General features: G+C 41.4%; 1 protein-coding gene across 5 annotated transcripts in view; it reads right to left on the bottom strand.

Annotated features, from left to right (window-relative positions):
• Positions 1-460: 460 nt before the first annotated feature.
• Positions 461-20096, bottom strand: part of tmem71 (transmembrane protein 71) — a 49237-nt gene continuing 29601 nt past the window's right edge. For 4 of the 5 annotated variants that reach the window (XM_059646367.1, XM_059646368.1, XM_059646369.1 and 1 more), the window contains 6 exons: positions 17946-18118; positions 15499-15693; positions 11999-12074; positions 11839-11903; positions 11663-11730; positions 461-2748 (listed from right to left, as the gene is read on the bottom strand). In XM_059646367.1, the coding sequence (XP_059502350.1) occupies positions 2704-2748; positions 11663-11730; positions 11839-11903; positions 11999-12074; positions 15499-15693; positions 17946-18118 (622 nt within the window). In that variant the 3' untranslated portion in view covers positions 461-2703. The remainder of the gene's footprint in view (positions 2749-11662; positions 11731-11838; positions 11904-11998; positions 12075-15498; positions 15694-17945; positions 18119-20096) is intronic. The other variant, XM_059646366.1, reaches the window with a different exon arrangement.

The following is a 20096-nucleotide window of genomic DNA, read 5'->3' as shown; positions in this document are numbered from 1 at the left end:
ATGTCAGACTCTACTCATTTTGTCCCCAATTGTCTATTTGTTTTGATTTGTCTCCATTGCTACAGATGGTCCTGTAAATCTGACCAAATGTCAGGTCATTGGACTTTATGTCTCCTCTTACTGTGTCAAATTTTGCTTTCGAACTCTCCTGTGCTGATTTTTACTGTTGTTTGTTTTGTCAAACAAGATTTTTATACCGAGTTGTAATGTTGTATTGGTAATTGAGCAGAGGAGCAGGACTAGCTGTTCAGCCCCTCTAATCTATTCCACATTTCAATCAGATTGTGAATGATCTGTTTCTTCCCTGCAGTTCTGCATCTTCGTTCTCTTCCTTCTGCTCAAACACCTTGGTTCATTTACATAGGAATAGCTGACCATATTTTTAATGCAGTGTGAAAGGCAATTTAAAAACATTTTATTTGTGCATTTCTGACACATTCAGTACTTTATTATAAAAAGTTACACAGAAATTCTTAACATTTTTATTGTTATTTTGATTTGAAATGTAATCCTAAAACATTTAAATCTTTAATATTTAATACATTCTGGAGCTCAATTAAATTTCATTCTTGGTGTCGAAAAATCTGGCATCTGTCAATTTGGACATATAAATGTATAGCTTGAGTGCTGGAATAAACCACTCTGCCCTTGAACTCTGCTCTGCCAGTTAATAAGTTTCTGGCTGATCTGATTTTAACTTAACTTCATATTCTGCACAGCCATGGTAAACTTTCATTCCCCTTTTCCTGTCAAGAATCCATCTATGTTTTCTTCAGAAATGTTCACAGATTCTGTTTCCACCATTTTTTGAGGAAGACAGCTTCAAAGACTCTCAACAGACTTTTAGGAAAAATATCTTCCTATCCCTGTCTTAAATGAGCAACCCTGCATTTTTAAACAGTGATCGCTCATTCCATTTGAATGTTAAGAGAGTAAATTAGATGGAAGTGAGGTGAGAGGGAAATACAATCTTCTGTTACAGTCCAGTAAGTAAATCCATTTTAAATAAAACTTGAAAAACTGTAGTTGTATTACAAGCCCGGTGAACCCATCATCAAACTTGCTTTGAAATAATGGTATAAAGCCTGAAAGACTTACAGTGAAGCAACTTATTACAGATTTATAATCAAGGAAAAAGAGAAACAATTGCAAATAACTATTAAGATAATCATTCGTGTGCTTATCAGTAACATTAATAGCATTTTGTGTTTGCTTATTCTTAAATAACATTGTTCAATGGTCAAACAAATTCCATTGTTCAAATTCACCATATTCAAATAATTGGTTGATTTGTATACTTATAGTTCCAAAACTGTAACCCAGTAGTTGGAAATTTAGAAACTCATTGTGTTAATTAAACTTGTAAAACCCCAAAGTACAAATGATTGCCCAGTGTCCCTCATGGATACCCACTTTTAAGCTGAGGGATCAGTTCTTTATCTGTTCCAATCAGTGGGGATACACACAAAATGAAGAAAACCTTCCTCAGATTGAAAGCTGCACTTGGTCTCCAGGAGGTTACAATGACAAATGCTGTGTTGACCAACGATTCTGTGACAGGAAGATCGGTGAAGATTTGTGCAGGAGATCTCTCTCCCGGTTTGTTCTTTCACGTTCTGTTCCAAGCTCAGAGTGCAATCAACTTCTTCAGAATCTGAACAGTGCTGGGACTACTGATCCTCTCTTACAAATGAACAAATACATTTTCCACAAAACTCGAATTCAATGTCCTTGCTACACACAATGCTTCTGCACGGTGGCTCACAGTACCAGGGACCCAATTTTGATCCCAGCGTGGCTGACAGAATGCATATTCTCATCGAATCTGTGCGGGTTTCTGCCTCATGCTCTGGTTTCCACACACAGTCTATGTGTAGGTTCGGTGGATTGGCCATGTCCTATAATGTGCAGGGGTGTGTAGATTAGGTGGATTAGCAATGGTAAATGTGGAGTTCCAGGGATAAGGTGGGAATCTCTTAGGGGGTTCACTGCAGACTTAATGAGCCAAACGGCCCCTCCCTGCAATGCAGGGATACGGCAGAATCTGTATTTCAGCCTAATCATTTAAAGAACGTAAAGTACAGTCCTCTTCAATCCATTGACTACATCATCTCTATTAGCAGCTGACAGCATCTTGCCTTTATCCCTTTGTATAAGCGAGGCATAGTAAGCTGATGTGATATCGTTATAGAAATCCTGTCATGTAATTTGCTGGACAACGGTCACAACCTCATTAATAGGCAGAATGGTTGAATGTGATGTTGTTTATATTATTAATGGCCTCCACCAACTGAACTACACTTTTTGCAGCACATGTTTGGATATTAAAGAGGTGTAAACACAATGGACATGTGACACTCAGGATTAGCCAAGGATAACTCTCTCCATCACTTCTTAAGAGTCTTTCATGAGCAACTCCTCAATGGAGACTAGAAATGGCTCAGTATAGAAATGGAGCAGGGTTAGATTTCAAAATCATTTGAAACAATGGCAAGACAGAATAATTCCTTATATTCAAATACAGTTGACATTTTCATTCTGCTTTAAAAGAACATCTTGATTTCTGAAATGATTCAACCAGTTGGTTTTCCTCGATTTGTGAAGTGAAGATCAGTTCTAACCCTGCTAAAGGTCGAGAAGAAAGATCATTGTGTTTCCCGTCCATTCAACGTCAAAATTATCAAGGTTTTTCCAACTTCATCACTAGTGTTGCTGTGAAGCAGTTGATATAAAATTGTTCTTCAAATTCTGTTTTGGGTGAAGAAAGAGAGTTACAATCACCTCATTTACATCCTGCTCAGTGTACTGTTTTAATGTAAAACTTTCACGGGTTCTATTCAAAAATGGGGACAGTTTGCCCTCAAGTTACATGCCACATGAAATCTGATTGGGTACAAAATATTAAAGTTTTAATTTGAGTGAGTTCCCTCCTAAATCTCTGGAAAAACAAAGCAGATTTTTGAATTGAATTTATTGTCATCACATGTACCAAAGCACCATGAAAAGGCTGGTCACACCACATAAAGTGTATCAGGCAGGCCAGAGTGCAGAATACAGTATTACAGCCATAGAGAAGGTGCACAGAGAGAGAGAGATCACAATTAACATTCAAGAGCAGAGTGGAAGAAGCTGTTCTTGAGTATGTTTGTACACGTATTCAAACTTCTATATCTTCTGCCCAACTGTTATAAAATGTAATCGCCATAAGGTTTGATCAGTCTATCATAGAATTTACGGGAATCGACTAAAGACTTAAACAATTGACAGATTTAGTTGTGATGTGGCCAGCCAAACACTAAATGGGATCATATTTCAACATTCTCACAATCATTTTACCAATATCACACAAACTTTTCATACTCCTTCCTAGTAATGTTCAGAGTATCATCACACAGTCCTGTATAGTATGCTGAAAGGTACACATTTTACATCTAAATTAACATCATTTTTGGCATTTAGATTTCAAAATAGCAGCATATGGGATTTGGTTACTTTTCGCAACTGTTTCTTTCAAAAAGAAAGTCAGAGTCCTTCCAGAACAGCAGCCTCATCCAGTATGTGTGACCGAGCAGATAACTGCGCAATCTGTGGTCTTACTGAAAAGGAATTTACACTTAAGTAATTACTGTGGGTTGAGTAAACATCTAAGACCATTTCAGTTGATTTCAGTTCAGAAAACTCTAGGATGGGTGAGCTTTTTTTTGTTAAAATCTCAGTTCAAATGCAAGTTCCTCTGTTCCGTTCAGAAGATGGGAGTGTTGAGTTTAAAAATAAGTAAAATCTTTGTTTTGCAGTGTGATTTAAGATTATTCAAAGCGTTTTGTTTTGCTTATTTTTCTCCACTTCTTCCTTTGTGTAACAATTGTCTGATATTAAAGAAAGTCTCCAGCCTCATGTGAATATGTGTCAGTGATGAGCTATCATGTTAAGTAACTAACCAACTATAACAAAAGATCAAGCCAGATTTCATTGTGGGATCTGACAGGGCCTGCCATACTACCGGCTGGGATCATGGAAATGCGCTCAGCCAAGCGCATGCACTTTGAACATTGGTGTATGCACCAAATCTGCACAATTAACTGAGAAATTAGTTAGACAAGAAATTGGTTCATGGCCGAATTCAGACTCAAACCCCAAAGGGAACCATACGCTCCTGTGCCAGAAACTCTCAACAGGAATACCATGTTAAATCACTGACCTTGCACCTTCACAGTTCATCTGTAATTTCAAAGGCAAGGGCCAGATGCAGAGAAGACACAGCTGTCCCACCAGAACACCGGCATCAGACACAGAGTTAAAGGTCAGGAGGTGTTAACTGATGGCAGTAACCTACAATTTTAATGTAAAGTCAAGCCAAGCACTCTTGCTCCTCTCAACTCTACATCCAGTTAAGAAAATACATTTCCTGACAGCATCCAGTGGTTTGACTCCTTTTCAACTGAAAAGATTGACAGCAGCACACACAAATTTGGAGCTAAACTGCTGAGGAGGCCTGATCAGGATTAGGATCTCTGATTTCCATGCCAGTAATGGAGAAGTACAGCAGTTCTAAAGTGAGCTGTCTTGCAATCGCAAGGCAGTCTAACCAGTACTCTGTCAGATCCATACCCAGCATGGAACGAGTGCCCATACACCATCTACTACTCCAGATCCACAGTGTTCATTCTCCTGCAATTTCTCAGGCAAAATGCTTCAACATTTAGGGTGGAAATCCAGGGAGAATTCTCTTGCTGAGGTGTCTCGCCTTATGGGAGACAGTAGGAAGAGGGGCATTAATAATTGAGGGGTCTCATTTTAGACAGAGCCCAGAAGAATCATTTCCTCTCAAAGAATAGTGAGCCTGTGGAATTCTCTTCGCCAGGGAACAGTGGAGTTAGGGTCATTGAAATGTTTAAGGCTGAGTTTGTTAGAGTGTTGACTGAGAAGGAAGTCAAAGGGCATCAAGGATATCAAAAAAGTAAAAATAAGGCCACAAACAATAATCTTATTAAATGGTGGAGGTGGTTTAAGGGCCTGAAATGCCTACTCCAGCTTCTAATTTTTAAGTATAGATGTAAAATTATTGAAAGAACTGCATAAAACCCAGAGAAGCACTGTGCCATTTTCTCCATATTTCTGTACTGGGAATAAAGGACGATTTGAAGAAAACCCCCCAAGATGTTTATTCAAGGTTAATCAAAGTTTATTTATTAACTAGCGGAAAGTATGATCCTAAATTCATTCTTGCAAAATGTTGCTTGCTCCCATATGACCTGACTGATGAATTCACAGAAAGTAAACAAAGGTTGTTCTGCAGAACCCTTCTGAATTAGTCTGATTAGAATTTGTAGAGCTTTAATGGATATTAAAAATGATTAAACTGCAGTAAAAAGTTGAATGGAACAAATAACTCTCAATGCTTGGACAGGATGAAACTGACTTCAAATAATGAGGCTATTGGAAACTTTGATGGAATCAGCAAAAATGCAGTGATTTTTTTTCCTATCTTAAATAGAACTTTTTCTTTGCGTTCCCCCAAGGAAAACCTCCAGAGCCCAGGGAAGAGAGATGGGGCGTGTGACCTATGACCAGGTCTCGATTCATACTGTTCTGCATCTAGCAGAATCTGTTTGACAGATTGCATTTCAAAGTCAGCAGTAATGTTATCTTTGCTTCTAGCACAGGGACAACAGGCTTCAACGAATCATACTGTGCAGAGGAGACCCTTCAGCCCATTGAGTCTACACAGACAAAGAAAGCTATCTCTATACTATGCGCACTTTTCGCTGACTAGGGTTGGTTAGCTCAGCTGGCCAGATGGCTGGTTGGCAATACAGATGAGAATTCTCAGTAAACACTCCACCATGTTCTCTGGCATACACACACAGATTGCCCCCTTAGTCCCCAAAAGGCCCTATTCGTTCCTGTGCATCCTCTTCCTCCAATATTTCTGTGGAAAACCTTGGGATTCTCCCCAATCTTACCCAGTGGTGTTTCTCGTGCTCTTTCTTTGCTCTGCCACCTGTTTTCTTAAGATTCCCCTGCACTTATTATATACTACTCTGTGTTTGTGTGCGTGCATGTGTGTGTGTGTGTGTGTGTGTGTGTGTGTGTGTGTGTGTGTGTGTGTGTGTGTTGGCAGGGGGAGCGGGGAGTGTCGTGGAATCAGTGGATTTGCTCCCTTTGTGCTCCCTGCTTCTACCTAGCACTAGTCCAACGGCCAGATGGAAAGGTGAAGCTAGAAAGTGTCACATTGTCCCACCTATCCTACTCACCACCTGATATCCAATCCTATAGGTTTCACTGAGAATCAATGGAATATGTTGTGTGCAGTGTGATGCTCACACTACCAGCTGGCAAGTTGCAGTCGTTTGCTGCCACCATCTATTTTCTTGACTGAGTCTAAGGGTGTAATTAATTTACAAGGTTACAGGAAACCCACTCCTGAGTCTGAATGAGATTAAGTTCTTGTTTTAAACATGATGTAGTTGACTGCATTATTTAGTGAGGAATAGGACACGACATTGCTGACTGGACAAATATATATTGCCCATCCCGAGTTGTCCGTGAGATGGAGGTGAGCTGCCTTCTTTGAACTGCCGCAGTCCGTGTGCTGCAGGTACTGATGGGAGGGAATTTCAGGGTAGTGATCAAGCAACAGTGAAGGAGAAGTGATGTATTTTTCAGCCACGATGGTGAGTGGCTGGTGGGGGGGCGGGGGGTGGGGGGGGGGGCGGAATCTGCAAGTGGTGGTGTTCCCATATATCTGTTGCACTTATCATTCTCGATGGAAGTGGTTATGTGTTTAGAAGGTGCTGCTGAAGGATATTTGGTGAACTTATGAAATACATCTAGTGCATGGTACACGCTGCTGCTACTGACTGTCAGTGGTGGACGCAGTGGATGCTTGTGGATGTGGTACCAATCAAGTGGTTTACTTTGTCTTGGTTGGTGTCAAGCTTTTTGTGTGTTATTGGGGCTGCACTCATCCAGGCAAGTGGTGAGTATTCCATCACACTCATGACTTATGGCTTGCAGACAGTAGACAGGCTTTGAGGAGTCAGGAGGTGAGTTACGCGCTGCAGCATTCCTACTGTCTGACCTCCTGTTAGCCACTTTATATATGGTGTTAGTCCTTTTGTTTTTCTGGTCAAACATAATCCCTAAGATGTAGATAATGGGGGGAGTTCACTAATGGCAGCACCATTGAATGTCAAGGAACAGTGGTCACACTATCTCTTATTGGACACAGTCATTGTCTAGCATTTATAAGGTGCAAATATTACTAACCACTTCCCAGCCCAAACCTGGATATTATCCAGGTCTTGCAGCAACTAAATGCAAGTTACATTAGTAAGTTAGACATTGTTTTTGAGGCTATGCGGAGTCCTGGCATAACAGGCCTGTCCCTTTCAAGCTCCAAAGATGTTCTGCCATTTTCCTGCCCAAGTCCATATGACAGTATCAAATTGGGTTTGTGCTTAATGCAACATTAACCCTTTCACAACCTTCATACAACTCAACAGAGTGAAATGACAGACAGATGACACAATCATACTCAATTTGCTACTGCCTCTGATCGTTTTCTTCACCTCTCCACTATAAGTACATTGCACTCTTTAAAATTCCACAGCACCGAATGTTGCTGGTGTTGTCAATATAGCACAGCAAATATATTTTCTTGCAGACTTCTTAATTTCTGATTTTCTCTTTCCATTACCAACCATAACAAAAATAAAATTACTTCTCATCTTATTACACATGTGCTTTGGCAATTAGTTGATGAGAAAACAGTCTTGAAATACTAAAAATATCTCGGATACATCTTTTCAAGATCCATTTTCTTCGAAAATAAACAAAATGCTATTAAAGATTTACCTCAGTCCTTCTTTGATTTGATTTCTTTTAAATACAATTAATCACAGATTAGTTCAATAAAACTGCAACTAACATAGAACCTAGTTTTTGTGACATAATATTCGATACGAGTCTGACAAGGATCTTGTCCTGTCTTTTTTGTCATTGATCCTTTTATGGGATTTGTTACCCATCCCTAAAATGCCATTGAATCAGCTCAGCCAAAAGTTAAGAGTCTACCGCAATGCTGTAGATTTAGAGACACGTGTAGGTTCGACAAGAGCAGCAGACGCTCCGCCTGAAAGGACATTAGTGAACCAGATGGGGTTTTATGACAATTGGTGATAGTCTTGCGGTTACCATCGCTCAGACTTGCAATTTCCAGAATTCAAATTCCATGAGTTGCCCTGGTGGGTTTTGGATCCACGTTAATTGATAATAGAGAGCTAGGAAATGGCAGAGCAATTAAATACTGATTTTAGTTCTGTCCCCACTGAAAGGCCATTAAAGAAAGTCAGTTCAGACAGCACGGGCCAAGTGGCTTCCTTCAGCACTTCGGCAATTCTGTTATACTCAATATGCAAAAAGGCAGTGGCCACTTGTGTGTGAGTGGGGATGGCTGAGTACATTACTGTCTGCTTCATGTGTCTGTTTACTGAAGATGCACTCAAAGACAGGTATCAACTTAATGAATCGCTTTGATCTTCCTGAAACTTATTGACCTTCCAATGCAAAGAACTGTCAAGGCTGAGTGTTGGAGATTGGCATACTCCAAGATACAGCACTGAATGCTGAAGGACACACTATGGCTTGTAGAGGCCACTGCAAAGGCTCAAGGAAAAGGGCCACCATCTAAGATCCAATTGCCACAGTATGGTGGTGGTGGATGGGGGGCCCAGAAACTGTAAAACCTCTTGGTTATATCTTTGAGACAGAGTGTCTATTGCACATATTGTATCATGGTTGATTGAAACTTTATTGTGGTGCGTTCAGGGCCATAGTGATGTAGGGAAAGAACTTGAACTGTTTGTCACTCAGTAATTTCTGATTTGTACTGTTTTGGGAAGAACTGTCTCAGAAAATGCAGCAAGAAGAGAAGGGAGCACTCAGAATACACAGTGGGTCATTTCAGCCAGAGGTGAGGAAAAGGTTCTTCAGGGTGGTGAACCTGAATAGATTGATTTCTGGGGGTTTAACAGGGGTATGAGGAGAGAGCCAGAGTCTGGTGTCGAGATACAGGTTCAGCCATGGCCAATGCTAATTGGCAGAGAAGGCTGAATATGTCAGAAGGCCTATTGCTGCTCCAATTTTCTGTTTTATGTTTCATCTGCCCCAATATCACTTGTTATATGTGGCTCTATACTGCACTTCGGTACATTTGATGACATTCAGAACTTTCATCATTGTGGCTATTTTACGTCCACTATTTTTCTGAAGCAAAGGACATTTTCCAAAGATACGTTCATTTATCGTACCCCATAATGTGATTGCTAAGTCATATTCTGTATGTTTTAACCTTTAGAGCTTCCAGGGGCTGCTGAGATATTAGAGGATGTTTCTGCTGCAGAAACTGAACCGATAAGAATTCAACCACTTCAGCAAACACAGGAATAAAAAGTGGAAGAGGGGCCCTGCTATTCTTAGCCTTGCAATGGGACTTGCCGCACTTGGCTTTTTAAGACCTCTTGTGCTCTAACGCTGACACAATGTCTTGTGGGTTAGTGAAATAACATTGGATTCCTATGTCACCCATTGCACCAATCCCGGTCACTGGCTGAAGAGCCCACATACACAAAGCAAACAATTGCAACATTGGAATGTATTGGCAAATCTAGTACTTCCACTGTAACTTTGGTACCAGGGCATGCTGCTACAAACCAAAACAAAAATATCCCATTAAAATTCAGCCAATAACCTCCAATACCTTTGCCTAACAAAAGTTGAGCAATGCCAGTTTTGAAATGGCCTCAACAGTAGGATAGTGATTTCCACAACCCCATCTGTAAAGTGTGTTGCAATACTCCATAGAGCTACGATCCAATTTAAAATTATTCCACTCTGTTCAGGAGATTTGCACCAGAAGAAATAGTGTCTCTGAATCTTATCAACTGCTTTCATCATCCTAACTGCATCAGTTGGATTATCTCTTAATCATCTCCGTTCAGGGGATCTAAACTTAGTCTCTGCAATGTGTCCTTGTAATTGAACAATGTTTCAGTGTTTATTCTTAATGTTTTAGGGTAACTTGCTGATGAGCAATGAGAATGTAAGTACACTTCTTACATTGATTGTATTGAGGCAACCTGATCCTCTTACTTTTCACTTAAAGTTCCACTTTCAGGAACGCAACTTCAATTTTAATTCAGGAATATGTTTGTGCTCCAAATGGGACCTACCACAGCTCTATACAGCTAGAATGTAACTACTACATCATTGTTTTTTTTTGGTGTTAATGAGCTAGACCAGCATTTATTGCCTATCCCTATACATCCTAGAAGGTAAGCGGCCTTCTTGAACTGCTGCAGTCCTTGCAGAGTAGGACATTCTAAGGTTTTTGACCCAGCAACACTAAAAGGTGCATTTTCCAAGTTAGATTGGTGAGTGGCTTGGACAGGAACTTGGAGGGGACGTTCCCTGTATCTGCTTCTTCTTTAAGATGGAAGTGGCTATGGGTTTGGAAAGTGCTGCCTGAGGAGGCTTGGTCAGTTATTGCAATGCATCACATTGATAGCACACACTACTGCCACTGAGTATCGGTGGTAGGTATACAGGTGTTGAAGATGCTGGATGGGATGCAAGTAAAGTGGGCTGCTTTAATCCAGATGGTGTTGAACATCTTGGCCATTGTTAGAGCTGCACCGATCCAGACAAGTGGGGGGTTGAGGGGCGGGTGGTTGGGGAGGAGTAGAGAGCAAGAGAGAATGGAGAGAGGGGTGGTGGTGTATTCCTAATGGAGTGTGTAGACATTGAACAGGCTCTGGGAAGTTAGGTGCTGAGTTAGACACTGCAGGATTCCTAGTCTCCAACCTGGTTTTTCGATCACAATATTTAAATGACTAGTCTAATTCAGTTTCTGGTTAATGATAATCCCAGGATGTTGATAGTGGGAAATATGGAATTGTAATACCATTTAATGTCAGGCAGACATAGTTAGATTCTTTAGTTAGTTGGAGTTTGTCATTGCTTGGCATTTGTGTTGTATGAATGTTACTTGCCACTTGTTAGCCCAAACTGGGATGTTGTCCACTGCTTTTACTGATACAGCCATGATGTAGCGGTGCTAGTTTTGGATTGGGGCGAACAAAATCAGTCATTACACAACACTAGGTTATAGTCCAACAGGTTTATTTGAAAAACACAAGCTTTTGGAGTGTTGCTCCTTCTTCAAGCATTAGTGAGAGGGGCAGCATTTGAACATGGACTGTTTCAGGGTCTGAGTCAACCATGTTACTGGGTTTGGAGTCACTTGTATGCCAGACAAAATGGGGTTGGGTTTTTCCATCCCTGAAAGGCATTAGTGAACCAGCTGAGATTTTATAACAATTGACAGTGGTTGCTATGTAGCCATTTGATTAGCATTTATTGACTTACGTATATGGACCCTTCACAATCCCATTGCTCACTCACAGCTACTCGTTTCTCACCAATGATTGAGACTGTTGCCAATAACAACAAGGGAACTGAGTAACAGGTACATCCCTAAGCTCAGACCCATATGCCATAGTTTGGATTCAAGTACTTTATTGTGTATCACTTGCAATCTCTATCTTCTTGGAATTAAATTGCCTTCGGACCCAAATAAAATGTTTGTAAATTGCTGTCCTACCTCAGATTGTGCATGATGCAAGATATTGTCAGATTTAAGAAAGAAGGGATATGCAGATTTTGCCGTGTCTGTTTAAAGGAAAAAAAGAGATTGCAAATCAGAATTCAACTCTACTAAAAGCCTGTTCTTAAATTTTAAAAAAAACTTAAGAATAGTCTGTAAGAAATATCACTTACACAGCACAGCTGCAAACACCAGCATAGTTGTAAGCAAAGCAGCAACCACTCCTGCAAGAAACCAACTGTTCAACAATAAGCATGTCATTCTGATGGTCAACGAGCAAGTCACAAAACTCAAGGTCAAAATTCACCTTCAAAGATCTCAGAATTACCATACCTTGCAAACACGGCAACACATATTGAAAGGACCGAGATGATCAGATGGAAAAAGAAACTCTTGACAGTCATTAAATCTGAAATTGAACCAGAAAAACGCTTTTACTGATACAGCCATGATGTAGCGGTGCTAGTTTTGGATTGGGATGGACAAAGTCAGTCATTACACGACACTAGGTTATAGTCCAACAGGTTTATTTGAAAAACACAAGCTTTCGGAGTCTTGCTCCTTCTTCAAGCATTAGTGAGAGGGGTAGTATCAGACACAGAACTTATAAGTAAAAGATCAAATGGTCACACCACAGATGAAGATGTACTAGACAAACAACGGTCTATTCTTTACAACCAGTCTCATTCTTGGGTACAAGCATCTCTATCAGGGACTGACACCTTAATACCTCAATCTCCTGCAGACCCAGGGATAGCCTCACGATGCTGCATTTCTCTAGATTCTACCCTAAACATATTAAAACAGCCATTCCCTATGGACAAACCCTTTGCATGCACAGGATCTGTTCAGATGCGGAGGAACAAGACAAACAACCAAAGGCGCTGAAGGACACCCTCATAGGAAAAGGATACAAAGCTCAACTCATCATTGCCAGTTCCAACATGTCACAGCAAAAAACCATAATGACCTCCTCAGAAGACTGACATGGGATACAACAAATAGGGTGTCCTTTGTCATCCAGTACTTCCCAGGAGTGGAGAAACTACACCAAGCTCTTCACAGCCTTCAATACATTATTGATGATGATGAGCACCTCGCCAAGATCATGCCCACATCTTCACTTCTCACCTTCAAACAACCACCAAACCTTGATCGCAGCAAACTACCCAGCCTTCAGGACAACCCCGACCACAACACTCTCCAACTCACCCATGGTAAACTCTGTAAGACATCTCAGATAATCGACATTGACACTATCATCATACGTGTAGATACTCATGTGACTCGGCCAATGTTGTCTATCGCATATGCTGCAGGCAAGGATGCCCCAAGGCATGGTACATTGGCGAAACCATGCAGATGCTACAGCAACAGATGAATGGACACTACGCACCAATCACCAGACAGGAATGTTCCCTCCCACTGGGGGAAACACTTCAACAGTCAAGGACCTTTAGCCTTAGATCTTTGGGTTAACGTCCTCCAATGTGGACTTTGGGCAACACAGAAACACAGAGTCACAGCAGCAGAGGCTGATAGCCAAGTTCAGTTCCCATGAGGACAGCTTCAACCAGGATCTTGGGTTCATGTCACATTACAAGTGATTCCGCCACTCTCTCTCTCTGTCTCTCTCTCTCACACACACACACACACACACACACACACACACACACACACTACCCCCTCACCCTCTCACTTGCGTACATACACGGGTCTATGGAGTAAATTTGTATTTGTAGAGATTTTGTTCAAAAAGCACACAGTCAGTCAATATGGCGTTTTATAAATTCCTACTTTAGAAATAAAACCAGTCTGACTCCAAAGCAAGACGCAAACAGATTCTAAACAAGGCCTCATGCCTAATATGCATTGTCTGACCTAAAATGTCACCTCTTCCTTACAGTGATAAAACTTTTAGTTTTCTCAGGGCAGTGTCTTGAAAAAAATTCAGAGATTTATATATACATTTTAATCAATTAATACCTTCTCACTGATTAAAGATTTAACAGTATCTTAGGTTTATTTAATAAATCCTCATCAATGATGTGAACTTTAGATCTTTTACTTATAAATTCTGTGTCTGATATGACCTCTCTCACTGACACCTGAAGAAGGACTGAGGCTCTGAGAGCTTGTGTTTTCAAATAAACCTGTTGAACTATAACCTGGTGTCATGTGATTTCTGACTTGATACAAGCAGTAAAGGAGGTTTCAATTACAAAGAAATGCTCATCTAAATGTAACGTGAAAAGTTATTCAATGTAGCCTTTAAAAATGGACATCAGTCTGTATTTCACAGAGATTGTAAACGTACACTGGGAGAGGTAGCTTTGTATCTCAAATTCTTTATCCACAAGGTTCTTGATTTTTTTCATATTATCAAGCACCAAGTGTGTGATTTGGGCAGATGAAAAGGCAAAATCACAAATACACAATGCTTTTCTCATTTTTGTAACCTCCAGCATCCTCCCATTACCTTTCCAAAGGAAACCTCATTGTTGTGTGATTAACAGTGTAAACTATATCTCAGGCCATGAACACGTGTGTCATTTTTAATTCACACAGAACAGAAAGGAAACATTCCCATTAGTGGTTGTCGGGAGAAGCATTCCCCAAATTCTGGCAAGAATAAAAGATGACTGGAGAATTTTATTGCCAATCACTCTTGGAGATCACTTTGAAAGAAGGAACTGAATTTTGCGTTTCGATTTTTATATTACGTAACTATATTCCACTCACTGATTTTTGCTGGCGAAATACCATTGCTACTCACATTGGGGTTATTAAAAATAGTTTGAGTAAATTACAAGTCACACTACACCCCCAAATCATTGATTAGCACAGTTGATAGTCACTCCCTTTAAAACTGTGCCCATCTTGTGAATGTCAGAGTTGATGGTATATAAAGGTCCCTCAAAAGGAATGTGGTAGGAATTTGTCAAGCCCCCTGAAATGAAAGGTTAACCTTCAGGTTACTGCTACAACCCAAGAGCAGTGAATACAAATAAAAAATCTCAGGGGCATGAAGCCATCAGAAAATAGAAAGATAGTAATTTTCCTGATTGGATTACAAGGAGTTTGCTCTCCCTCTGGCTGGCATGGAACTGTGGTTCATTGTGAAGATGCCAACTATCAGATAACAGATGGTGGCAGCAGGAAGGTTGGAGATAAATAGGAAAATGATAAAACCTGCAGGAACCTATTATGATTCTGTGGTGTCGTAGTTCGAGAAATCACACCGCTAGTGTCTGTTCCCAGTCTCTATCTAGTTGCTGCTGTTTTGTTGGGGGCCTAAGGAGAGGTGTTCAAAATGCTTGCTCATTTCGGACAAGTTTCTATACACCACAGTCAATGGTTGCATATTGGCATCTGAAAATTGCATCAGGATCTTATGTGTGCGTTGCACACACTCCCTTCATTGATCTTTGACATAGAGTAACCCAACCCTTGGAAAAGAAGCTGCGCCAGCCGTTTTTGTTCTGTTCCACAATCTCTTGCTTGCAGCGCACATCCACAGAGAATGAAATGATCAGCAAATTGGGTCATGACTGACTAGTAAAATAGTTCGGTCCTCTCGCTGAGGACATCACAGTGACTCCACACTCCAACCCTCCACCAGCAACAGTTCAATTCAACTCCACATTTCTGTAAGAAACACAGGGAGTGCCGGAGAAACTCAACAGGTTTGGCAGCATCTGTGGAGAGAGAAACAGAGTTAACATTTGAGGCCGGTATGACTTTCCTTCAAAAATGAAGCTCTGAAGAGTCATACTGGAATTACACATTTTGCAGTATTCTTAACATATACAGCTGTGGAAATGTTGTCTCACCTGGACCACCCAACATGTTATTGAGGAAGCACTTTGTAGGATGTAATGGTGAATGAGAAGGAAGTTTGAAATGGCCTCCTGTTGATTTGTTTATCAATAAGCTTTCTTTGGTGTAGGATTCGGTGTCAATTACAGGCATATTCTCTTCCGATAACCAAGATTTACCATTGGGGGATGCATCAACACTGCTCCTTCCTGAAACAACACAGAACATTCTCGCATTTTAATCACAAGCCCAGCTTCTTTGAGGTTCTAATGTTCTAGTTACCTTTCACAAAAGGATTTATTCCAGTGGAAGCAATGAAAAGGAAGAAAAAATGTTGCAAAGGGAAGAAATCAAAAACCTAAACAGAAAATGTCACAAGTGAAAGGTGAAGGCACCACAGTCTTCCCAGGCTTTGGGGCTGCTCTCCCTCTTTAGAGAAAAAGACAGAAATGACTGGTTAATAAAATGTGAGGCTGGATGAACACAGCAGGCCAAGCAGCATCTCAGGAGCACAAAAGCTGACGTTTCGGGCCTCTCTGATGAAGGGTCTAGGCCCGAAACGTCAGCTTTTGTGCTCCTGAGATGCTGCTTGGCCTGCTGTGTTCATCCAGCCTCACATTTTATTATCTTGGAATCTCCAGCATCTGCAGTTCCCATTATCTCAGAAATGACTGGTTGTTGTTTAGCCTGAGGGGCACCACACTGCAGGTAAGGGGAGATGTTGAGACAGAGAATCCTTCACAGTGCCCAAAGGAGAAAAGACTGTCATGCTATTTCAGTTGAGACTCTGAAAAGATTTTTGACGGCATGTTCCGAAGAAATGTTGCTGCCTGAAGCATTAATCTCTTTTCCTCTTTCAGACACTGAGGTTAGAATTTGTTTCAGCCCATTTTCACAGCTGAGATAGATTACGCAGAGGGAATTCAAGCCAGAAAGCAGAGGTTTGAGGTGCATTCGAAACAGGCCTCACTGAAATGTTAGTGGTGAGCTGCAGATAGAAACTGGCCATTCAAGGACAAAAATGAGGCCACGTCCTCTCCCACTGTGGTGTTCAAAACAGAGCCCCAATGTCTTTTTTAGAGCAGGAAATAAGTTTGCAGATGGAAATTCAGTGCTCTCTGTCAAAGTCCTGTGTGGTGCCCATGGAATGTTGCATGTGTGGAATGTCAGGGAACTTCAAATAGAGAGACAGGCACAGCATGAAAAGACAATAAGGGGCTTGACAATGTCCTCTCACATCTCACTTGAAAGGTTGAAAGTGCCCCTTCTCTGCCAATTGTGATTTGTCCTTCTAGGAATACGCAAGAAATGTTTAAAAATGGACCGATCTTGTCTGAGTGTGCTAGTTGAAGAAGATTTGCTGGTGAACTAGAGTATCCGTACTTAACAGTTTGAGAGTGAGCACTGTTGCTGTGTGAAGGTTTCATTCAAGAAACCACTCACGTCTTACTCCTGTATTGCAGGTAAAAGGATTGCCTCTCTCACTGACTGCTAGAAGTCAACCATAGTCAAGATAACAGACCAAAAGGATTTCAACTAACTTTAAAAGCCAAGAATCCCTAAATCAACTGTTTAAGTATCAACATTACACTAGCCACTCTTCACCAACAACCTAGAGAGACTGATTCATATACCAATGGGGTGGCATGGTGGCTCTCTCTTAGCGCTACTACCTCACAGCACTAAGGATCCAGTTTTTATTCCAGCATTGGGAATGTGTCCGTGTGGAGTTTGCATGCTCTCCCTGTGTCTGTGTGGGTTTCCTCTGGTTTCCTCCTGCAGCCCAAAGATGTGCAGGTTAGTTGGATTGGCCATGCTAAATTGCCCATAGTGAGTAGGGATGCATAGGTTAGGTGGATTAGCCATGGGAAATGTGGGATTACAGGGTTACAGCAGGTGGGTGAGTCTGGATGCTCTTCACAGAGTCAGTGATGCATCTGTTCAAGGCCCACCTTATCAGTCCCCTTTAGGATTTTATGCCTTAATCAGATCCCCCTCCCCCGCTATCCTTCTGAACCCCAAACCAGTGTAAGCCCAAGTGATTCAACCACTTCTTGTAAAACAGCCTTTCCACTCCTGGAATCAATCTGGTGAATCTTCTCCAAACTGTCTCCAGTACCACCACATCCTTCCTCAAGTAAGGAGAACAATTCTGTAACAAAAGTAACTGCAACAACACTTCTTTGCTTTTATAATCCAGTCCCTTTGCAGTAAATGCCAGGATTCCATTTGCCCTTCTTGTTACATGCTGCACCTTCTCTTGGTTATTGTTTCTCTCTCTTTTATTTTACGTACTTCTTGCTGAAGAGCTCGGTTGTGGCGATGGCTTCGGCGGCAGCAAGCGAGCCTGGCGCAGACTCGTGACAGACGAGGTGAGTTTGCGTTCCTGGCAGAATATTTCTCAAAAGAAAATAAAAACGGGTCCCTTTGCTACATGCTTGCAACTATTTCAACAACGCACCTTGATCGTTCCTGAAACTGGAGTCAAAATCATTTCCTCCATCAATCCAAGAGGATTCTGCAAGAGGACAGTCAATTCCACTGAAAAGACTGTTGTTCAACCAGGAACTGGAGGAGTCTAATGAAAAAAGACTTGCCAAGGATCTACGAACTTTCTTCTTCCGGCGGAAGATTCTGCAAAGTTAAGAGAGTTTTTTTTTAGGAAATACCTTATGATATTGCACACTATTTATGAATTAAAATTTGCAATCTATTGGTTCCTGTGCCACATGTGATAGATAAGACTAGAAAATAGCTTCTGTAACAATGTCATCTTGCATCATTTAATATTTTCTGCCCCTTTTTCAATAATTTGCATTTTGTTCATCCATGAGGGAAATAAATGCTGGAGAATAAAGTTACTCCCATTTCATCCACCTAGTGTCGGTGTAAAGCAATTGCAGTTAAACAGGACAAAACTCATCTAACTTGTCACAACATGCTTAAACCCAAACCTAATCCCAAACTCAAACCTAACTCTAAACTAAAATGTAATCTCCAACTCCAAATGCAATCTCAATCTCCAAATGTATCTCCTACATTTCCCTCAGCAGCTACTCCGTGGCTGCATTTTGAGCACAATTAGATACAATCTGCAAACATGAGCAAAGCCCAAATCTATTTTACTCAGGACACCTGCAGCAAACAGCCTGAGCATTTTTTCATGTTTTTTAAACAGGATTTGAATGGGAGTACACTGTCAAAATCTGCCTTTCTGCATCTCACCCCTCTCTGCATGTAAATCTCACACAGCATCCTCAATAATCGAGAATACTTTCCTGTCCATCTCACACTGTATTTACTTATTTCTCATTCATTGGATGTAGGTGTTAGTGGTTGGGCCAGCATTTATTGCCAATCCCTAATTGCCCAGAGGGTGCTTGTGAGGTTACCGCATTGCTGTGAGTCTAGACTCATGTGTAGGCCAGAACAGCAGTTTCCTTCCCTAACAGGAATGAGATGCGTTTTATCCTGACAATCAGCAATGATTTCATTTTCATAATTAGACTCCCTACAGTGTGGAAACAGGCCCTTTGGCCCAACATGTCCACACCGCCCCTTGAAGCATCCAACCCAGACCCATCCCCCGATAACGTCCGAACATAATGGGCAACTTAGCAATGGCCGATCCACCTAGCCTGCACATCTTTGGACTGTGGGAGGAAACCCACGCAGACATGGGGAGAATGTGCAAACTCCACACAGACAGCTGCCCGAGGCTGGAATTGAACCTGGGTCCCTGGTGCTGTGAGGCTGCAGTGCTAACCACTGAGCCACTGTGCTGCCACAAATTTTTAATTCCAATTTTTTACTGAATTCAAGTTTCACCATCTACCATGACTGGATTTGAACCCAAGTTTCCAGAACATGGCCTGGATTTCAGGATTTATAAGGATAATACTGAGAGGCCATCACTTCCTCTAGACCAGGCACCTATTCTAACCTCTTCTTTGCTGACATTCTCCTGACTCCTCCCTTGCCCAAACAAGGTAGCTGCTAAATACCAGAGCTCCTCCAGGTGGGCAGCCTGCTTTGAAAGATGGCATGGGTGTAGGGGATGCTATTGTCAGGGTGGCTATCTGGCAATGTTGCTCCAGGAACATCGTATGGAAAGCTGGAGTGGAAATTGGAACCATGTGGACGGCATTGACTGGAGGAGAAGATCCACAATCACCACTTTCTGAGGAGCAACGAGGGAGGGACAACAAAAATCAAGTTGACTTGATTTCTTGCAACTGGTTACGTTTAATCTGTAATCCCAAAGCCTAAACGTCTATCAATCCTACTTGAAATTCTTGATTGGTGTTTCTCTGTAAGCATGAGTTTTGAAATCATCACGAATGACCATCACAGAAGCTGACCTTCCACCCACGGTCTCTGTTTCCACGGCTTGCAGCCTCAGAAATGCAGCCAATATCATCAAAGACCCATCACACCCTGGTAATAACCTCCTACAACCATTTCCATCAGGCAGAAGATACAGAAGCCCGAACACACGCACCAGCAGGTTCAGGAACAGCTTCTTTCCAGCTGTTATTACACTGTTGAATGGACTCTCTAGCCTCAAATAATGTAACCTGCAATGTAACCTGTATGCCTCTAAGTCTCTTTG

Source organism: Stegostoma tigrinum, chromosome 5 (assembly GCF_030684315.1).
Source record: "Stegostoma tigrinum isolate sSteTig4 chromosome 5, sSteTig4.hap1, whole genome shotgun sequence".
NCBI classification, from domain to species: Eukaryota; Metazoa; Chordata; class Chondrichthyes; order Orectolobiformes; family Stegostomatidae; genus Stegostoma; species Stegostoma tigrinum.
The sequence above is the reverse complement of the archived record's forward strand: the minus strand, read 5'-3'. Positions and strand labels throughout refer to the sequence as shown.